The sequence below is a fragment of the Danio rerio genome, chromosome 7, assembly GCF_049306965.1.
Source record: "Danio rerio strain Tuebingen ecotype United States chromosome 7, GRCz12tu, whole genome shotgun sequence".
Classification (NCBI taxonomy): Eukaryota; Metazoa; Chordata; class Actinopteri; order Cypriniformes; family Danionidae; genus Danio; species Danio rerio.
Genome location: NC_133182.1, coordinates 22,847,686 through 22,870,788, shown reverse-complemented (window position 1 = coordinate 22,870,788; position 23,103 = coordinate 22,847,686). Strand labels below are relative to the sequence as shown.

Here is a 23,103-nt window from a genome sequence, read left to right as displayed (position 1 = left end):
GAACCCACATGCACTCTTCTTCAAGTGCATTTGACAAACTAGCCTTCAGCTTCTTCTGCTGTAAAAACTAAGCAAAGAACTGATTCAAGAGTGAAAAGCGATGCATTTTGAAGATTTCAGAAACTATAGAGAATTGATTTCCCGAATGATCTCTCGCCACATACCTAGTCGCATTGGCTCATGTATTTCATTTATATTAAATTTATTTCCAGGCCTAAAACCCATCTCGAAATATCCAAATCCATTTTTATTTCCTGTTTAGATGGCAATGGAACTTATCCAATCTGTGTTACAAATGAGTAAAAAAAATGGATTGGGGTCATATTAATTGACTGTGTAAATAGTTCTTCGGTTATTCTTAATAATCTAAAATATTAATTAAAACTTTTATTTATCTTATTGATTAAGAAAAACAAATTTTTAAGTTTATTTATTTATTGCCACATCAGCAACTTATGGCTATTTCATGACAAGTTCAATTTCGATAAATCATATTACACAATAATAATAATAATAACAGCAGTGTTGGGAAGTAGCTAAGCTGTTTTATTAGTCAAGCAGTACAGTAGTGTCCACCCAAGCAACATTTACCAATCGCAGATCAATAAGTGACGGCACCGACATTTACGGAGCTGTGAGGCCGGTGTCTAGCCGATGAAAGTAAATCTATATGATGGTGAGAATGACGATTTCTTCCTCCTGTTTTACGGTGTTTAATAAACCTTTTGGTGCGTTACTGCCACCTCTCGCTCTGTTAATTGTTCATTGACATCACCAATAAGTTAGGCTAACATGAGAAATCATGTCGAAATGAGATATATATATATATATATATATATATATATATATATATATATATATATATTAGGGATGTAACGGTATTGTAAATACCGTCATACCGCAATATTAAATTTTTTCGATATTACCGAAGTCGCATGACTCGGTAAAACTATAGGTCTTCTGAGAAAATTTGCTCAGGCGAATGAAGCGAACGGGAGGTAGCTGGAACTTCATTTCCCATCAGCCCCGGCGTGGCCATAATCCTTTGCGGTCTGTTGTCGCTACAGATCCAGTAATGCGGAAATGGAGTGTGCTGCTAGTAGCGGAGATGAAAAAAAGATGGACATGATCGAACCTAAAGCGGGTGTTGTCGCCGCGCGCGTGCTGAATAGCGGTGCTGTCGCGCGCGTTCTGATCAGCTGTGTTGTGGCGCGCGTATTGTAAAGCGCCGAGGGGGGGTTGAGCGCGCATACTCAAGAGAGGTGTTATCGCGCGCCTACTGAAGGGCTGGACTGGACGGAGGTTGTGTCGCGTCGCGGGGGCACTTTTGATCGTTTTGGAAGGGCATTTTCTATCCAAGACTAAAAAGGGCATGTGCACTGCACAGGTTGAGCCCTATGTGTGCACGTGCCTGCAAGTTGGGGAATACGACTAATAACAGTCATGGGGACTGCAGAAACACAGCACACTGTTCAGATTGATGCAGACATTGACTTGTACCGCAAAGAGATCTCTATCTCACTCATGGTTTGTCCTCTCAAGTGGGGGAAAGACAATGCACAACGTTACCCCACTGCTGTCAACATGGGCCAAGTCATATCTCTCTTGTCCCAGAATCCTCAGTCCCAAATGAGAGGGTTTTTTTCTGTTGCAGGGGACATTGTAAATACTCAGAGATACCAGCTTTTACCAGATTATAGTTATATGATAATTTTCCTTTAAACCCATCTCTATCTAAGTGAGTGATTAAATGTTGAATGTGATGAGTTTTTAACAATACTAAATTGAAACTTTATTTTTTTACATGGTTTAATAATTTTTTGTTATTAAAATTGAAGTTCCTGTTTCAAAGCTTACAGATAGATGGCTAATTTGTATGTCATTGACACTTTTGGCACTTTTTTGGGAGTATTTTCAAAAGTTTTTTTTTTCCTGTAAATGATTCAATAAATACCGTACCGTGACATTCATACCGAGGTATTACCGTACCGTGAAATTCTGATACCGTTACATCCCTAATATATATATATATATATATATATATATATATATATATATATATATATATGTGTGTGTGTGTGTGTGTGTGTGTGTGTGTGTGTGTGTGTGTGTGTATGTATATATATGTATATGTATGTATGTATATATATATGTATGTATGTATGCATGTACGTGTGTGTGTGTGTGTGTGTGTGTGTGTGTGTGTGTGTGTGTGTGTGTGTGTGTGTGTGTGTGTGTGTGTGTGTGTGTGTGTGCATTTACACACTACGTGTGTGTGCGTAGTTTTCTGTAGTAAAAGCTAAAGTATACCACGGTAATTACTATTAGTTCATTGATAGTTACTAAGTTACTATATTATGTAGTGTAATTTATTAATGAAGAGTTGTACATACACACACATATATATATATATATATATATATGCATGCATGTATATACACACACACACACACACACACACACACACACACACACACACACACACACACACACACACACCCATTTTTAATGATCACTAAGATGGGATTGACTTGGACTTGGATAAAAAAAATAATTGCAAAAAATAGCTTTGAAGTATTTTTTTTGCAATTTTTTTATTTCAATAAAAAATAGCTTCGTTTTTAACCAAGCTACTTTTGCCTAGTAGCTTTTTGCTTAGCTTGCAACATTTTCCAGAGGGTAGCTTTTAGTGCAGTTAAGCTGCATTTTAAGTAGAGTAACTAATAGCTTAGCTCACTACATTTTTCAAGTAGCTTGCCCAACACTAAATAATAGTAATACAATAACAGTTTTTTTATTACAATATGCCATAAAATGGCTATAAAGATCACAAATTTATTATTTTAAAAATCAAAATGAAAAATAAAGCAAAAAAAAAAAGCAACAAAAAAAAACTTCCTGTTAATATTCAAAAATGGTTTATTAATTGAGAGGAGAGATATCATTTTAAAAGTCAGGGTATATGCAAGAATCCTAAAGATAATTTCAATACAATTTTAAGACTTTTTAAAGACCTTCTCAGAATATTTTAAGACCTCATCGCCACTGAAAGTTCTAATCAGTATTAAACCTTTAACTTAAAAAACAGTTGTTTTTTTATGTTTTTAAACTTTTACAGATAAAACAAAGTAATTTTACAGTGAAATTTAAACAAATATTATTCCCACCCCAACCCTCTAAACAAGTCAAAATTACATTTTTCTAAAAGAGAAAAGAAGAAAACAAAACAAATTTAAATAAATAAAAAACAATTTAAAAAAATAAAAAAAATAATTAATTCAAAATAAAATAAGATTTGGATTGACAGTTTGTAGAGATACTGACATGCTCAGAAAAGAAAATTCTAAATGGGTCCCATGTAAAAAAGCCCTAGTATTGCCATTTATTGTAAACCTGATTTTTCCAAATGGATGAAGCTTATTGCATCTTGCAACCAGTTGTCAAAACTCAGGGGAAATCTTTGTATCCATTTTAAAAGAATATACCGTCTTGCTAACAGTGTAAAAAATGCAAGAGCATTTGGAGTACAGCTCGATAACCCTGCTATATTCAATGTTACATGCGTTCATACAACATTACGAAGTTTTTGTTTTATTAAATTCTGAAACAAACTAGGTTTAGAGCTCAAGCGATGGTAAGAGTGACATCGGTTCAAAAAGCATAATAAACATATGGTCTTCACAACGTACATAGAAAAAGAACTGATTTGATTTGTATTCCAGTAGTTTATTTAGTCATACACCAGTAAAAAGAGTGTATTAGGATGAGAATGAGATGATAGAACCAGGGAGTTAACTTGATTATTGCTATGAATTATTATTTACTGTAATGGATTTATATTTATTATTAATGTTGAGTGGAAAAGGGGAGAGATTAAATAAAGCATATGCTTATTCCAACTCCATTTCTGACATAAACAAGTTCAAATTGATTTGTGTAGTAAAACTGATTTGTATTGCATCATATTATTTTGCTTTGTTTATAAACAAAATTGTAGTTATTTAGCATGTTTAAATGTACATGTTCGAAATAAAGACAATAAGAGATGACACTGGTTTAATAAATAAATAGCAAAAATGCATATTAAAAACAAGCTTTTTCAGTTTAAAAAAAAAGCAACATGCAGTTAAAAAAGAACATCATGAAGTCAAAATTATTATTTCCCCATAATTAATATTTCTTAAACTGTGTTTAAAAGGAGCATTAAATGTTTCACAGTATTTTCTATAATATTTTTTCTTCTAAAGAAAGTCTTAATTGTTTTATTTTGGCTAGAATAACAGTAGTTCTTTTTTTTTTAATCATTTTAAGGACAATTTTTAGCCCCCTTGAGCAATGTTTTTTTAATTGTCTAAAGAACAAATCAACTTTATGCAACGATTTGTCTAATTACCCTAACTGAACCTAATTAACCATTTAAAGAAATAAAACAAATCAGTTATTAGAAGTTAGATATTAAAACTATTATGTTTAGAAATGTGTTGACATAAATCTTTCTGTTAAATAGAAATTGGGGAAAAATATACAGGTGCTGGGCTGATAATTTAAGAAGGCAAAAAAAAAAAAAAACTGACTTCAACTGTATGTAAAGGAACCAATTGAAAAAAAAAAACACTGACCTAAAGAAATGATGAGATCCCTCCTCAATACAAAGCCCACGAGTCTCTGAGAGGTCAGTGAGAGGACCACAGGGAAGCCGCTGTAGGTGGTGTCTGCAATGAGTCTTTCCACCTCCTCCACACTCATACCGCTCTGTGTGAGCACTGACAGTGGCGGGTCGCTCCGTCGGGGACGCATCACATCTGTGGCAAGAGTCTTGTGGCGAAATTCCTCCTTGGCTTCTAGGAAGGGGTAGCCGTTGAGACGGATGTGGGCTTCATAGATGCTCTCGCGACCAAAGGCATCCGCAACCCATTTGCTGGTCATCGCAGCAGCCATAAGAGGTACAATGTACTCTAAACCCCCCGTCAGCTCAAACATGATGACCACCAGAGAGACCGTCATACGGGTCACTCCACCTAGAGCAGGAAAAGAGAAAACAAAATTCTAAATAATAGACAACGGTGATTTAACAGGTTATAAAAAAACAAATGTTAGGAACTAACAACATTTTTAATGCATGCGTTTCATAGCAAATATGCACCAGTTACATGGGTGTGTGTGAAAGGTAAACTATAGCTGACAAAAAAAAGTTCACAAACGTCATTTTTTTAAAATGATCTGAATAAATTATTCAGTGAATTAATGAAAACATTACATTACAAAATGCATACAACACATACAAAACCCCCCACAAAAAATTACTAAAACCTAAATTAATATTAGTGCTGGGCATAAAATTAATCACATCCAAATTAAAAGTTTTAATTTAAGTGCGGGTACTGCGTATGTCTATTATGTATAAATAAATACACACATGCATGCATATATTTGAGAAAATTTTATTTATATTTAAATATAAAATATATATGTATAGTACAGTATGTATAGTATGTATATTATACAAATTACATATACATTTAAATAATTATGTAACAAAATAGTTTTGTATACTTTAGTTTCTTTGTATGTGTGTTTATCCCATATCATAATAGATATACACTCACCACTTAATTTATTAGATACACCTGTTCAACTGCACGTTACCGCAAACTAATCAGACAATCACATGGCAGCAACTGAATGCATTTGAGCATGTAGACATGGTCAAGACAATCTGCTGCAGTTCAAACCGGGCATCAGAATGGGGAAGAAAGGTCATTTAAGTGGCTTTGAACATAGCATAGTTGCTTGTGGCAGACAGACTGATTTGAGTATTTCAGAAACTGCTGATTTTCTGGGAGTTTTACGCACAACCATTTCTAGGGTTTACAGAGAATGGTTCGATAAAGAGAAACTATCCAGTGAGCGACAGTTCTGTGTGTGTAAACATCTTGCTGAAGGCAGAGGTCAGATGAGAATAGCCAGAATGGTTCAAGCGGATAGAAAGACAACAGTAACTCAAATAACTACTTGTTACAACTGAGGAATGCAGAAGAGCATCTCTGAACGCACAACATGTCTAACCTTGAGGCAGGTGGGCTACAGCAGCAGAAGACCAATTTGGGTGACTTAAAATTACATAATAGAAGATTAGAAAGACGTGCCTGGTCTGATTAGTCTCGATTTCTGCTGCGACACTCGGATGGTAGGGTCAGAATTTGGCATCAACATCATGAAAGCATGGAACCATTGTTGTATCAACGGATCAGCCTGGATCAGATATTTTCTTGGCACACTTAGGGCCCATTAGTACCAATAGAGCATCGTGTCAGCACCACAGCCTACCCGAGTATTGTTGCTGACCATGTCCATCTCTTTATGACCACAGTGTACCCATCTTCTGATGGCTACTAGCAGGATAATGCAGCATGTCATAAAGCGTGAATCATCTCAGACTGGTTTCTTGAACATGACAATGAGTTCACTGTATTGAAATGGCCTCCACAGTCACCAGACCTAAATCCATTAGAGCAACTTTAGGATGTGGTGGAACGGGAGATTTACATCATGGATGTGCAGCTGACAAATCTGCAGCAACTGGAGGATGCCATCATGTCAATATGGACCAAAATCTCTGAGGAATATTTCCAGTACCTTGTTGAATCCATGCCAAAAAGAATTAAGGCAGTTCTGAAAGCTAAAGGTCCAAGCTAGTACTAGTAAGGTGTACCTAATAAAGTGGCCGGTAAGTGTATATAATACGTACACACACATATTTCAAAACAAAATGTTATTTTGGATGCAATTAATCACTGTTAATCTTTGCCCGGCACTAATTAATACAAAAATTAGATTGTAAAAATGTTCTTATAAGAGCAATTGTGATTACTTATATTACAGTACTTTGTGTGACAATTTGAGTTTTTGTAGCACACAAACAGCAACACTGTTCTCTTTACCTATTAAAAGGTTTCATAAATATAGCTAAAATGTTGTCATTTAAGAATAAGGTCTTAGTGGTGTTTGAATCAATGCATTTTTTAAACAAATGGTCGTGCCGCTATAAAACAGACTTTAACTACAAGCTGAAAATATGATCAACAGTACTTATGAATCTCAAGCACCAATAATAAGGATGCATGAAGGAAATAGTTCATTAAAAGTGCAGAGTCACTGACTAAGCAAGGTCAAGCTAAGTTCCCGAAAGCCACCATTAAATGCTTCTGCATGGAAGACTGCGCAGGGCAATTGGCTTATAACTGCCAAGTGAGAAACAAATGATGTGGAAAATGAAACTTGAGTAAATTTTCAGAGAGATGAAGCTGAATCAGGGCTCACCCAGACAGGCTGCTGCGCCCACCATGGCGTAGAGGCCTGGCGTGATGCAGTCCGTCCCAGGAGAGCACCAGCCTCTGAAAATGGCCCAGTCGTGGTGGTAGACGGCCAGCTGCTCCATGAAAACACCCAGAAGTCTGCCGGCTATGGCCCCGACCGCCATACTGGGGATAAATAGACCAGACGGCACCTGGAAAAAGAACAAGAAGTAGATCGATGAATAAATGAACGTATGAATGAATGAATTGATGAATGAATGGATGGAGTAATAATTTAGATGAAGTCGAGGAATATATTAGTGTTGTTATTGTTAACTAAAATTAAAACTCTAAGGCTGACTTACACTGTGCAATTTTTTATAACCCTAAATGATTGTAGCATGTCAGACTGCACGAACATGGCTCCGATGTCACACTGTAAGATCTCAGCTATCATAAAGTCAGACTGAACGACAATGACGTCGTGCCAAACACAGAAGAAAACTCCCTCAGAGTTTGACGTCATCCATCCATAACACTTTCACTATCCCGTGTTCTGGAATGATTCCTCATAGCAAACATAAACAATCTGTAGCGGCAATTTTGCACACAGCATGTCTCAATAATAAAACCAGGAGGAAAAAAACTATTTCGACATTTCCCTGCGCCGTCTGAATTGTTGTATGGATTGCGTCATGAGATTCTGAGCTCCTATTGGTTCTTGGATTGACGCTCATTGCAGCTGTTGTCACACTGCAGGAAAGTGTTTGAAATCTACTGACAATGTCAGAACTTTATCAGAAGAAAAATCTGATCACAACGGGCTTAACCAGCTATCTGCGAACATGTCATGGAAAATACCAAAATTATTTAACTGAATTTTGTACACATAATTTTTATTAATGTTTATTATAATTTATTTCCTTAAATTTTTATTTATTATATATGCGTGAGTGATGTTCGGGACAGTAAACAGGATCATTACTAGTCTGATCGGACCAGTGCTGCTTTATCACTAAAGTTCAATTTGCCTGCGACTATTTGTCAACTGCGTGCAAACAAAAAATAAATAAATAAATCGTGAAACAGTTTGTGACTTCAAGCCTCTAAATGCTACCTTCTCTGTGATGTTGTAAACTCCATATTGCTTTTCGGTATTGCTTATCTGATTGTATGCTGTGAGCACGTTATTTTTTTTTCAGTACAGTGAAGAGACGGCAGCATGGTTACAACGTCAAATTATGAGGCTATTCTTTTAATTCTTATTTTTTGTTTGGCTGGAATAAAAGCAGTTATAATATTTTTAAACATTTGTTTATGGTGAATATTATTAGCCGCCTTACAGGCTATAGAACTAGAACAAACCAGTTATTCAATAACTTGCCTAATTAACCTAATTTACCTAGCTAACCTAAATAACCTAGTTGAGCCTTTAAATTGCACTTTAAGCTGAATACTAAAATACTATAAAATAACTAGTCAAATATTATGCACTGTCATCATGGCACAAAACAAAAGAAATCCGCTATTAAAACTATTATGTTAATATGTTAAGAAAAATCCCTCTGATAAACACAACATGGGAAATATTTTAATATAATAACTATTTTTATAGAAGGGCTAACATTTTATATTTTTGACATAAAAAATATCCAAGTAAAATTAAATAAATAAATCGAGTCTACATTATTTTCATTCTTATTAAAAGACAAATCATAATAATTTCTATTACTAATAATAATGACAATTTTATGTTGTAATGATAAATAAAAAAAAAAGTCTAAATATTCCTTAAACTTCACTAAGTGGCTGTTATGCTAACTTGGAGTGATTTTACTCTCAGATTAAAGTCTATTTTGCCTTCAGAATTACATCTAGCCCATTACCTTCATGCCAAAAGTTGCCACAGTCATGACCATCTTGAAGAGCAGTGCAAGAGCCAGTTGCCACATAGCTGTATAAAGCCCTGGCCCAGCCGGCCGATCCGCCAGAGCATTAGCAATAGTAGCATTGACACTTCCTCCTCTTCCTCCACCGACACTAGTATAATTGCAGAGCTTGGAGGAGTCCAGCAGACTGCAGTCATTGAACAGCTCCGAGATCAATGTGCTGCTGCTCATGCGGGTGAACTCATTTGGGAAGGCTAGAAATGCAGTGACCAGGGTGACTATTATGACCTCCAGGACGGGGTAGTGGCCAAAGCTGGTGTTCTTCCTCAAACGACACCAGGCAATGTTGGCACGAATGAAGAAAGCCCCCCAAAGGCCACCAAAGATGCCCAGAAGGATGAATGGTATGAGTTCCAGGAAATGCCAGGGAGTGTGAAACTCCACGTAGAAAAGCACCAAGCGGCTGTTGCCGAAGGGATTAATGGAGCGAAGGGTGAAAGCCGCAACCAAAGCTGCGAAGAATGAACGCCACAGAGTCTTCAGCGGGAAGTAGTAGCTGACCTGAAAAACAAAACATGCTGCTGTCATATAAAGAGGATCACAAACAATTTGTTTGTAATGCAGCATGCAACGCCATTCAAAATGTTTTAGGGATGTTTATGTTTGTGCATCAATAAACGCTTGTTTTGTTGTGTGTCTTTCAAAAATATACAGTACAAGAATAATAAACACATAAAATCCAATGACAAGAATACACCTATCCAGGTTGATAGGTCATTGAATATGTAAGGGATAAAGTACATCCAGCCGGTTATTTTCACAGAATAAATCCTGACAGGCTGATTAGCGAAATTCGGGGTACAGCACTGCGAAATGTGGCAGGATCAAACAAGATGATTAGATATTAAAAATAAAGGGAGCGATTGGTCCACTTTGCAAATTTTTGTCCTGAGTAGGAATGCAACGATTATGTTAGTTAAGTATTTCCCTTTTAAAGAGAACAAATGTAGTTAAAGTCTGCTGAACCTCTGTCTGAAAGGCACTTTTGATCAACTATATTATGAACTTGTTTGGTATTTTTCCTTTTGTATTTTAAATTTATTTATTCAATTTGAGTAGAAACGTGTATATTCCATACAAAGTATGTAGCTGATCAATCAGCTCAAGTCACGTGACTTGCGGTGTGCTTGCGGCATTCTAGCTGAACCTGAAAGGCATGAGCATGTCACTGCCAGTATGTGCGCGTAGGCCGCACGCCTCAATTGAAAATAATGTCCTTGCCCACGCAAAAGACGGGATATGTGAATGGCCCTTAGTTAATAGCATCAGCCATAGTTAAAATCAACCAGCGTGTGTGTGTGTGTGTGTATTCACCTCAGTGTACAGCTCGAAACATTAAACTAGTGGTTTAATTTTAAATTGCAGCAGTTTTGTTCCTTGTAAAACACGGTGTTGAGAAGGCTTTACAATTAACTAATGGTGACGAATTAAAGTGCGCTTAATAGTGAAAAGTGAAACTAATCTAAGAAAAAACATTGTTCTGAGCTATAATAGTTAGTTAATTCTTTAATTTAATGCTAATTTGACTGATCTAATGTCTTTTGCAGAAATTGCAACATAATTTGATATTCCCAAAAAACATTTCTTCAAATTCCTTCAGTTAATGAGCTATCTTTCTTCTCATCAAGGTGCAAAGCTTACAAAGCCTAACAAAAGGAGGAAAATGAATAGGGCATCTATTGCACGCTGGATTAGTAATATGTCCTTCTGTTCAGCTATGGAAAATATTTCATACACGTTAAAAGGCAAACTTACTGTTTTTGAGAAAATGTGGACACCCTATATACATATATCGTATTTCAAATTCAAATTTCAGCAATTCACTAAATGAAACAGGAAACGACAAAGTAAACTGACACTGACTTGTCATATCTACATATTCCCCCTATTTCCAAGATTTACTTAAACAAACTATTGTCATATTGATGATCTGGTGCATGCCTTCTATAGATGATTTGTATTTTCAACTATTTTTTTCCTAATGTTTTATCTAGAACAGGGGTGCCCAAACTCAGACGTACTCAACTGCACACATTTCAAGTACACCTAGAAAGAGCTTGATTAGCTGCTTCAGGTGTTTAATTGGGGTTGGAACTAAAATATGCAGGACATATGCCCTCCAAGACCGAGTTTGGGCACCCCTGATCTAGAATAATCTGTTTCTCTTTTTTTTCACATTTCCTTTTATCCCTTTTTTTTTTTTTTTTTTTTTAAAGCTTTGCACGTTTTATTGTTTTTAATATTGTTGTTTTTCCACTAAACTAAAAACAAAGTTGTAAATATGATTGTTATGTTAAATTGATATATTTCTATTACATTTCAATAAAAAGATTGTTCACAAAAATGAAAATTTGACAGGAACAAAAATGGCTGAATGGAGCATACACTAACTTAGATGATTGGTAGATAGATAGATAGATAGATAGATAGATAGATAGATAGATAGATAGATAGATAGATAGATAGATAGATAGATAGATAGATAGATAGATAGATAGATAGATAGATAGATAGATAGATAGATAGATAGATAGATAGATAGATAGATAGATAGATAGATAGATAGATAGATAGATAGATAGATAGATAGATAGATAGATAGATAGATAGTAGAAAATAAAGTTAAAATGTAAAAAGTTAACCATGTCATAGTTCAAAAGAACATATATTTTTTCAATTATTTATTAACAACAAGCAATTTAGTTTTAAAATATTTCTAATTTCTGAAAATGCCTTGTTAGTGAGAAAAAATATCAAATGAAAGTAATACATGCCGTAATTGCATCACAGAGATCTTTTATATATTCAGCTTTTTTAATTAACACAAAAAAAGGAAAAAATAAAACATCTAAAACAGTGCTACAAAAAGAATCTAAAGGATCTACAAACAAAGTAAAGTGCTCACCTCTTCAAGACTGAAAAGCACACCTCCTATAGGAGCACCAAAGGCTACAGACACTCCAACTGCAGATGCTGCAGACAACACCTGATACACACATACACACATATTAACTTCATACAATCAATCTCATAAATATCTCTCCACAAAATACACAACAAAACGCATTTTCACCAAGCTAAACTCATGAACAATGAATTGCACAATTCCTGATGCACTTGATTGAGCCCAGACGAAAAAAAGTAAAAAGCCTGGTCTGTTAGCGATTTCTTTTACTAAATTGGCACTGGCAACTTCCAGCACATCAGTTACCAGAGTCCGAGCCAGGAGTCTTATATCAATGTATTACATTACAAGTTTTGATCCAAGACACAAAGTACTCTGTTGCTTTTCCGTCAGTCTATCCCACACTCCCCTCTCGCTTATCTCTCCATCATTCCATTCCTCCTCTCCTTATCTCCCGCCTCAGTTCCCCTCACCTCGCGTCTCTTGGCCTCGTTTCGACGGTATTTAGTGAAGAAATGGCACAAGATGTTTGCGCAGCAGCAGGCCACATGAACCAGCGGACCCTCCTTCCCCAAACTGAGGCCGGACGAGACGGCCAGCACCAGCGTGATGGTCTTTATGATCAGAGTCCACTTGCCAAGGTACCCTCGGATGATAAAGCCGCTCAGGATGGTCTTAATCTGTAAGAATGAAACACTGTTTATAAATGATTCAAAATAGCTCATATGACCTGGCAACTTCCCAAAACAAGAGCAGAGGAGCGGTTATTATTCACTTAAGCAGTTATTTTTGGCATAGGAATATGCTTTAATGGATAGGCATTAAAACTGTCTTTAAATCTCCTCTGACAACTCCTCCACATGGATTTAAATCCGTAGTACAATTACGATAATCTGACACGGGGTTTTGTCAGCCAGACAGTGTGACTTATGTCATTGTTCTCTCTGCCAAGGTTAGAAGTGCAGAAGCAGTTGTGGTTGAACATCTGAAAACATTTTGAGCATCTGAAATCAGTACATAAAACTGTACGACTCATAGAGATTACACAGTTCACAGATAGGATCTGTTTGTCTTTATTTAATCTCTCACTTTACTCAGAATGTTTGAAATATAAAAGCAGGGAAAATAAAAAATAAATAAATAAAAAACAGGAGATAAAACGCTACTAAAATCGGATTTGCTAATTGTTCTTCAAGTGCCCTTTTAAAGTTCTTGCATTTTGCTTTCGAAGTCTGTTTTCAATATACAGCCAATGTGATTGGTTTTTATCTTTAGGGTCTACATGTCAAAAGTCTTTAAGTCATTAATCCCAGTTGTAAGAGCAACACATAATAACTTGACTTCTAGTTGATCATTAGGAAAAGTGGCAGAAGGTAGATTTTTCAGATGAATCATCTGTTGAACTGCATCTTAATCATCACAAACACTGCAGAAGACCTATTGGAACCCGCATGGACCCAAGATTCTCACAGAAATGGAAAATCATGGTTTGGGGTTACATTCAGTATGGGGGCAGGTAAGAGATTTGCAGAGTGAATGGCAACATCAACAGCCTGCAATATCAAGACAATTGTGCTGCCCATTACATTATAAACTACAGGAGAGGGCAAATTCATCAGCAGGAGAGCACACCTTATACTTTAGCCTCCACATCAAAGTTCCTAAAAGCAAAGAAGGTCAAGGTGCTCCAGGATTGGCCAGCCCAGTCACCAGACATGAAAATTATTGACCATCTCTGAGGTAAGATGAAGGAGGAGGCATTGAAGATGAATCCAAAGAGTATTCATGAGAGTCCTGCAAAACATCTTTCTTTGCCATTCCAGATGACTCTATTAATAAGTTATTCGGGTGATTGCAGAGATGTTTGGATGCTGTCCTGCAAGCTCATGGGAGTCATACACAATATTCATTCTTTTTCCACAGCACCATGACTTTATATTCTATAATGTACATTATTTCTGTAAAGTGACAAGACTTTTGTCTAAACAAAGTCAGACCTTACAGTCCTAATTAAATAATTAAAAATCAAGGCATGATCATATTTAATTTTGGTAAAAGAAGAGTAATCTAGAGGCCTTTTCCTTTCATATTAGCCACTTCTGATGCCAAATGATCAACTAGAAGTCAAGTTATTATTTGTTGTTCCTAAAACTTGGACTTTTGTCAGATAGTTTAACAAAAAAAGGTTTTAAAAAAGTAGTGGTGTATATGTTTCCTCAAGACAAAATGCCAAATAAAAATAAAAAATCCAAAATTTTTCACGTTGAGTGTTTTAATGTTAATAAAAAATATGCTCTTCTCATTTTTTACAGTGTGTTATCAGAATTTTCAGTAAATTAGTTGAGGAAATAAATCGGCAATTAATCGTGTTGCTCAGTCTTTCTTTCACTTTCGTATCTCGTAATATAACTTAAAGCAGGCAGACCATTACAAACATAGGAGTTTCAATGATCCGCGAAATCAGCAATTGTACATAACAAATTATTATCCAATGAATTTGTGCACTATTAATAAATTATATTAAACCAAATTATAGCTCTTACATATAGTAAACTTGTTTTAAACTGTGTATACTGCATGTGCACTTCAGAATTTTGTAAACACTTCCCCTTATCTTTAATTTAAAAATGATAACTTTCTCCTTCCCCTTCTTGAAATGACTTTTCTTCATTTCTGGTCACATGAAATGCCTTTTAGGAGGAGCTACCAGTCTTTTAAGGTGGGTCTATTAGGACATGTCCCCATCCGCTTTGCCTTCATACATTCATCTTTTTTTTTATTTGTTAGCAACACCCATCTTCAAACAATCCAATCATTTCCCAAAGGACAAAATTATGCACTGTCCTACTTTATTATTTTTAATATTTCCAAACTAGTGGCATGGTGGTTCAGTGGTTAGCACTGTCACCTCAAAGCACGAAGGTTGCTGATTTGAGTCAGGGTTGGCATTTCTATGTGTAGTTTGCATGTTCTCCCTGTGTTTGCATGCGTTTCCTCCGGTTTCCCCTACAGTCCAAAGACATGTAGTATAGGTGAATTGAATAAACTAAATTGGCCATAGTGTATGAGTGTATGTGTGTGAAAGAATGTGTATGGTTGTTTCCCAGTATTGGATTGCAGTAGGAAGGGCATATGCTGTATATTAAAAAAAAATGCTGAAATAGTTGATGGTTCATTCCACTGTGGTTCAATTCACTATGACCTCTGAAATAGAGACTAAACTGCAGGAAAATGAATAAAAAGATTTTAAGGCTGTTTCAAGTGGATATACGTCATGACAGAAGAAAAAAAAGCACAATATTAACTTTAGTTTTAAGGCGACTTTAAAAGGTATAAATCTGACATGACCATTACATTTCTTTTACAATCAGAGCAGACAGAGAGGTTTCTTAGTCATGATTTTATCACCCTAGAGCTGTACAAGTCAGCCATAAAAACATTATCTCTGGGAACCACAATGCTCTTTTTGTAAAGCAAAAACATGCCTATTCTGTAATTCTTGTTTTAAAATTATTTGTATCATGAAAAGTGTAAGCAAATAACCGTGAATGAACTGAAGTCTCCAACAATACGTTCATTTAATTTTTAATTAATTTAATGTTATAATACATTTAGGCATGACCTTTTACTGAAAGGGTTGGATCAAAGATCTGTATTCTCTACTCTGATTGGTTGGGTGCTGTTTGTCATGACTGGTCTACCGCTTACCGCATGAATTGCACCAAACTACTTCTGAATTTCAGCTTCAGGGGCTTAATAAAGCACAATGATACATACAGTTACAATGGAGTATGGGTTTTCGTCCTTAGGAATTGCGTGCAAAGTGGGTTTAATTTTCTCAGTGCATAAAAAAACATCTCCTTGACATGCTGACCACACAAACCACACTTTTCAAAGTCTTCAGCATCAACTACAGTGCTCGAGGCTCAAAGTAGAAATTGTTTACAGGCGGCCAATCAAGACCATAGGTCTGCATTGTGAAGATTTGCTACAAACATTACAATAAGTTTCCATTAGTCAATGTATTTACTAACATGAACTAAGAATGAACAGTACTTTTGCACCATTTATTAATCAAAATTTAACATTTACTAATGTATTATGAAAATACAAAAGTACAATTTCAAATATCCGACTTCCTGTTGGGTTTGACATCCTGTTGGGTTTGACATTTTGAAGATATATTGAAAATCATGTGTCTCCTCACAGTTTGTGCCTCATTTTGTTAGTATTAACTTACACAGCAAGTTAAAACTAACAATGAACAAAAATATTTTGATTAACTAACATGGCCACTTTACAATAAGGTTCATTAGTTAATTTGTTTACTAACATGAACTAATTATGAACAATACTTATGCAGCATTCATTAATTATAATTCAACATTTACTATTGCAATACGAACATCCAAATTCATGCTTATTAACATTGGTTAATGCACTGTAAGTTAACAAGAACTAACAATGAACAACTTTGCATTAAGTAACATGAACAAATACTGTACTAAATGTAATATTCATTGTTTGATCATGCTAGTAAATGCATTAGCTCATACAACCTTATTGAAAAGTGTTACACATTGTTCAGCGTTTGTATATGTTATTATACATTTTTCCATGATTATAATTATTAGTTTTACATGTATTATTATTGGCATCACTGTACCCGTCCTACCAATATATTACTTTTATCATCATCAACTCCAGTATTATTACTGATATTATTTATTTTATTTTATTATTATAATTATTATTGCGACCATGAATGCAAAATATCATCTAAACAACAATCTATTTTAATAAGTGCCGTTAGCTATGTTTCCATCCAAACATGCTAACTTAAATTATGCACAAAACTGGAATATCACATAAAAGACGTGTGAATAAAGCAGCATTTCCATTCAAAGAGTCAAAGCGAATAAAATCATCACTTCCTTAAAAATGTAATTTGCTGCGGTAGAATCTGCGTCAATCTTTTCCTTATTTAATAAATAACTTGCACCTCAGAAGACAAATGCAGACACGCAATGAACACGGTGTCGTTTGAAGACGTGAGATGCGGAGCGCAGATGCTCTTGACAATTCTAGAGGAAATTAATAATATAATAAGACTAATACTGAAAGAGTTAAGGTGTTTTAGAATGACCAAACACACAAATTGAATAGATGTGTCTATTCACACACATTTTTAACATCAAATGATCTCTTATAACAAAATCACATGACTTTATTTAATGTGCACACTGGAATTTGTTCTGTAAGTGTTTCCGTCGTAGTTTATATTTATCTTACTCAGTTAGGTGCATGTTCTTCAAGTGCATTTTCTAAATTTATGCGCATCTTGACGTTTCCAACGGCTCAGTTTTTTATGTGCATATCCAAAATAACCATAAAAATAGGTGGATGGAAACGTAGCTATTATACACACCTTTGTTTCTGTTTTATTACTGTTTATGTGCTCTGTGTTTACAATATGTTGTATGTTTTGCACTCACAATAAAAAAAAACTAATAAATAAATAAATAAATAAAATACTATTATGGTTTTTGTACTAGAGTAGCAAGTCTAATGGGTCATTTTAGGCTGCTTAAAACTCCTAGTATTTGAGAAAATAACTCCATTTATAACATTTAGATCTTTGAAGCTTTAACATTTTATTTTTTTACATTTACAAGAATCTTAAATATGCACTAAATGAAAGCTAATATCTAAAAAAAAAACATTAAAGGGGCACTTTAACAAGGTTGCCTCAATTTAAAATAAGAATTGCAAAAATAACTTTATTTATATAAAATGGACGAAGGAAAAGTGTGCTTGAATGTGCAGAAACATACATGACATATTGTGTGTAAGGATTTAAGCAGGATCTTACCTCTGGAATCCCTGAACCGCAAGCGTAAGGAGCGAAGGCTCTCACGAGGATCACAGCCAGAAAGGAGAAGAAAAGAGCCCAGCACACGTACATAAAATAACTCGCCATATACGCATACCATACAGTGCTCTGCAAGACACACACACACACAAAACAAACAATATGCAGGTGAATTCACGGAGGCTTATACAATATCACCCCCAACAGGACACATATACACAGACATATTTTACATATGGTGATCTCACAATATGACGCCAATGAAACTTTATTTCTAAATTTGAGTCTAAAATTGATCAAAAAAATTTATTATGAGGGATTTGAGGGAGTCTGATCTCATAATTAAGACTTAAACCTCTCTTATTAATTCTTTAACTTGAAGATCTAATAATGTAATTAAAACATTGTTTTAATTATTGCATATGAAGTTGAATTCAGGAAAAGTGTGAAATCCAATGAAAATATAGTGGTAGTATTTATACAAAAGTACAGAATTAATCTAGCGTGAAAAAAACATTATTTTATCCATTGTTATAACTTTAAATCTAATATTGCAGTTTTGGTTTCACACCACAAGAGGGAGGTATACACTGCTGGACAGGAGTTTGAAATCAGCCTTTTTTGGGGGAGATATTAATACTTGTATGCAGCATTGGTCAATTAAACTGATACAATGTGATAGTAAAGACATTTATAATGTTAAATGTATAGTGCTAATTTGATAATACAAAATTTTATATACATTTTTTCCATTTATTTATTTATTTTTTTGCTTCTTTTGATTTTTTTTGATTACTAGTTTTTGGACTGTTATTGTAAGTTATTTTGTTAGATAAGCTCCAGCTTTGGCTTTAGTACTGACTAAGCTAATGGATATGTACGAATATAATATTGTATAGCTTCCTATTTAAAAATATGAATTTAAAAGAGAGATTTATGAGGGCACTGTACATCTCTTTGAAATCCTTTTCTTAACATTTTTGTTCAAAGAATCCTCAAAAACACAACACACTACTTTTTTTGCCATAGATTGTAAATGAATGTTACTTGGGCGCTGATTTCTAAAGGATCATGTGACAGATCTGCAAATCATATATAAACACTGCATTTCAAAATAAATTAAATAATAAAACAAAAAGTAGTGCATTCTTGGTGAGCATAAAAACTGCATTTCTAAAATATGAATACTCTATTAAAAAAAACTCTACTGTCCTCAAATATTTTTTCCAACTGGAGGTCATTTCATTAAGGCTTTATAAAATATTAATGCCATACATTTGTTTGAAATCAATCTTTGAGCTAAACCTGTTTGGAAAGTTTAAATGTTTGTTTGGAAAACTACAAACATCTGACAAAAGCATACAAGAAAAAAACATTTTCATCAGTCAAATAGATGTCAATTATGTGACATTGAGGGTTTGTGAACTCTCATGTCAGAGAAAACATGAATGATGAATTTGATTGGAACACATTTCAGTGAAAGTCATGATTTGCACTCGTTTAATAAATACTTTACATAGCTTTATTTTAAATCCTTGAGAGATACAAAACACAGATGTTTTGACAAAACTTAGTGCTTTGAGAAAGGCATTGTGCCGAAACATCTGTGTTTTGTATCTCCAAAGAATGTAAGGTAACACTTTACAATAAGGTTTACTAACATGAAGAAATCATAAACAACACATGTACAGCATTTATTAATCATAATTGAACATTTACTAATGCATTATTAACATTCAAGGCCATGCTTGTTAACATTAGTTAATGCACCATGAGTTAACGAACTAATAATGAACTACTGTATTTTCATCAACTAGCGTTAACTAACATGAACAAATACAGTAGTAAATGTATTGTTCATTATTTGTTCATCTTAGTAAATGCATTATTTACATTACCTAATGAACCTTATTGTAAAGTGTGACCGAATGTAAAATAAAGCTATATAAAGTAATTATTTAACGAGTGCAAATCATGACCTTCTGAATGATATTTTTAACAAGATAAAATCACCCAAAAAGTTTTTAAAACCACAAGTGTGCAGTGCAGACCTCAATTTCTAAACACATTTCAGTGAACCTCAACAAAATGCTGAAATGATTACCTATGTAATATTCTCCTCCAGTTTTTTATTCAGTGTTTATTCACTGGATTTGTAACCCACCTCACTGACTCCAACCATGAGCTCTGCCCAGCTCTTCCACTGAGGACACTTGTCTCTTTCCTTGAAAGTGGTCCCATTGTATGTCCAGCAACAGTCCTCATGATTGAACCAGAACCCGTCCAGGCACACGCCCTCTTTAAGGTCAGTCATCCAATGAGCAGCAATGTCTATACCTCCAGCCAAAGCCCCTGGTGAAGAGAGAGATGACTTTCAACAAGCCTTTTTTCCACACAATTATGAAATCACTCCTATATATAATTGTTTGTATTTATGTCGAATTTCTCATTTTAAATAGCATATCTATGACTTAAAGCATGTATTTTCTTATATTGCTGAAATACCTATTTCTGACACAAAGGAGCTTTGGTATAGAAATATAATTTTATGAAGAAACAAAAAGTGATATAAATAAGATTTTAAATGTATTAGAAATATGCTGGGATATTAATCTTCACATCAAAAAAGTCATAATTACCAAACATAAAAAAGCCCAAATCAAGTCATAAAAGTTACATTACATTACGGTAAAAAGTCCTGTTTCTCTCATAATTTACTACTTTTTACATAAATTATTTGTTAATAACTATGAGTTACCCTTTCCTTTTGCATCTTTATGATTCAACACAGTAAGTGTGAACTAAGCACTAATTGTATGGCAAGACAAGGCAAACTTTATTTATAGAGCACAATTTTATACAACGGTAGATCCAAAGTGTTTTACAATAAAATAAACTAGACAATAAAACAAAACAAAAATGATATTAAAAATACAAGGAAATGTATATGTTTAAAAGTAATACTAAAATACAAATAACAAAAAAGTAACATACATGCGTCACTCAAAGGCAAGAGAGTAAAAATAAGTCTTTAAGTTAGATTTAAAAGCATCCAATGAAGGAGAAATCCTGATGCTCAGCAGGAGGCTGTTACAGAACCTTGGGGCCACAACACAGAAAGCTCGATCACCAAATCGATATGCAAATCGATATGTAAATCTACTGCATACAGGTAATACCCATCACAAAAAAAGCTGGACTTAATCAAGAAATGAGAATTAAAGCAGGTAGCTTGGAGTTAAACAGGAAGTGGGAAAGCCATAAGCTGACCTGACATGAGTCCAATGAGAAGCATCAGAAGCCAGCCAGAAAAGGCATCACTGATGCTGAAGATCAGAGCCAGAGTTGAATGCTTACTCTTGTTGGTGATCTGAAAGAAACATAAGGTTTTTAGCACAGGAATAAGGAATGAGGCAGCACAGTGGCTCACTGGTTAGCACTGTCGGCTCACAGCAAGAAGGCGGCCTGTTCGAGTCCCAGCTCTACCAATTGGATTTTCTGTGTGGAGTTTGCATGTTCTCCTAGCTCCGGTTTCCCCCACAGTCCAAAAGTGTGTGAATGTGCGAGTGTGTACAAAATGGCTGTTTCTCAGTACTGGGTTGCGGCCAGAAGGACATCCGCTGAGAGAAACGTATGCTGGAATAGCTAGCGGTTCATTCCGCTGCAGCGACCCTTGATAAATAAGGGACTGAGCCGAAGGAAAGCGAATGAATGAATTGGGCATGCATCTTCATAATTGGACAGATACCCTGCTCACCTCTCGATGTCGATCTCTGTCTCTGGACTTTTCTCGGACCCAGTCAATGGTGTTGAAGTCCTCATAGGTGCCAATGCCAGAAACATCCAGCAGATCCATCAGCTTGGGACTGCTGTTCGGTCTCCAATCTGCTTTACAGTGGCCTGCGGGAACAAAACATGACAAAATACTCATGGGAAACCAGCAGATATGAGGATTTTAGCATGCAGCTCTATATGGCCATACAATATTTTCTATTGTGAAAGCAGAATGCAAATAAAATGGCTATTAATGACAGACAATTCCCATTGTGGTCCAAGCGCAATCATAGATAACAACCAGTTTGCTATTGTATTGTCTATCTGAATTGTTGGCATGTGTAAAATCGCTGGCAGGTCAAAGCTAACGCACTTCGACAGAGCCAGACAAACTCAACTAGAAGAGAAGGGCTGGAGCTGACCTCAAACGCCGACCACAAATAACAGTGGATGAAGTCAAAGTTAAAATACAGGAAAGACGGGAAACGGTGAAATGATACAAACATGTTTACGCATTACATAAAGCACTTTAATCTGCCATGTTTATTCAGAAACAATAGCTAACACAGAAATCTTCAGGCTAATTTTTTTTTATTCTAAGTAACTAAACTACAATATTTATTGTTCATGATAATATCACAATAGTTGTTTTAACAATGTAAAAGCTGATGTTATCAAGTAGGTCACGCGCATTGCAAACAAACAAAACACGCAAAAGCAACATTCAAAAGCACTCGCTGCATGATAAAGCCTATAAGACTGACCTTATAATGAAGACATGTTATGCAAGCAAATCATTATGGGTTTGTGTTTTATAATAATAAGATGTGACATGATTTAGTAACACAAGCAAGAGTGCTGTCTTCAAAAAGATCAGCATGTGAACAGAAATCTGCTTGTGATATTGATAGTATACAATAGGGCTGTGCAATTTGGGAAAAATATCGAATTGCAATTTTTTGAACCGATAATACGATGTCGATTTGATTTACGATTTAATTTTGTAGCTTCAGGCCAATATTCTGTATCATAGATTCTTACAGTTCAAATGCAGTGAAGAGTGTTAATTAAAAAAAAGAAACTAAAAAGATATTAACCAATTTCAACTTATTCAAATTTGTTTATAAATATGCAGAAATAAAACACAAATTTTTCTGTGGAGCAAACAGTAGTGAGTTACGGCGTTAGATATCTACTGGTGACTGAGCTACAAACAACTCTGAAATTGTACTTGTACTTGTTGACTTTGAAACCAAGGTGTTCTCATATAGCCATCTATGGTGATTTTATAAGTTCTGGTTGTTGTAT

General features: G+C 34.9%; 1 protein-coding gene across 1 annotated transcript in view; it reads right to left on the bottom strand.

The window, feature by feature from the left end:
* Window positions 1–23,103, bottom strand: part of clcn5b (chloride channel, voltage-sensitive 5b) — a 49,204-nt gene that overhangs the window by 11,370 nt on the left and 14,731 nt on the right. The window contains exons 3-11 of the mRNA XM_680670.8: window positions 21,779–21,921; window positions 21,292–21,391; window positions 20,186–20,373; window positions 18,022–18,150; window positions 12,623–12,829; window positions 12,150–12,230; window positions 9,182–9,745; window positions 7,321–7,507; window positions 4,620–5,018 (exon numbers count right to left, since the gene is read on the bottom strand). Coding sequence (XP_685762.3) covers window positions 4,620–5,018; window positions 7,321–7,507; window positions 9,182–9,745; window positions 12,150–12,230; window positions 12,623–12,829; window positions 18,022–18,150; window positions 20,186–20,373; window positions 21,292–21,391; window positions 21,779–21,921 — 1,998 coding nt within the window. The remainder of the gene's footprint in view (window positions 1–4,619; window positions 5,019–7,320; window positions 7,508–9,181; window positions 9,746–12,149; window positions 12,231–12,622; window positions 12,830–18,021; window positions 18,151–20,185; window positions 20,374–21,291; window positions 21,392–21,778; window positions 21,922–23,103) is intronic.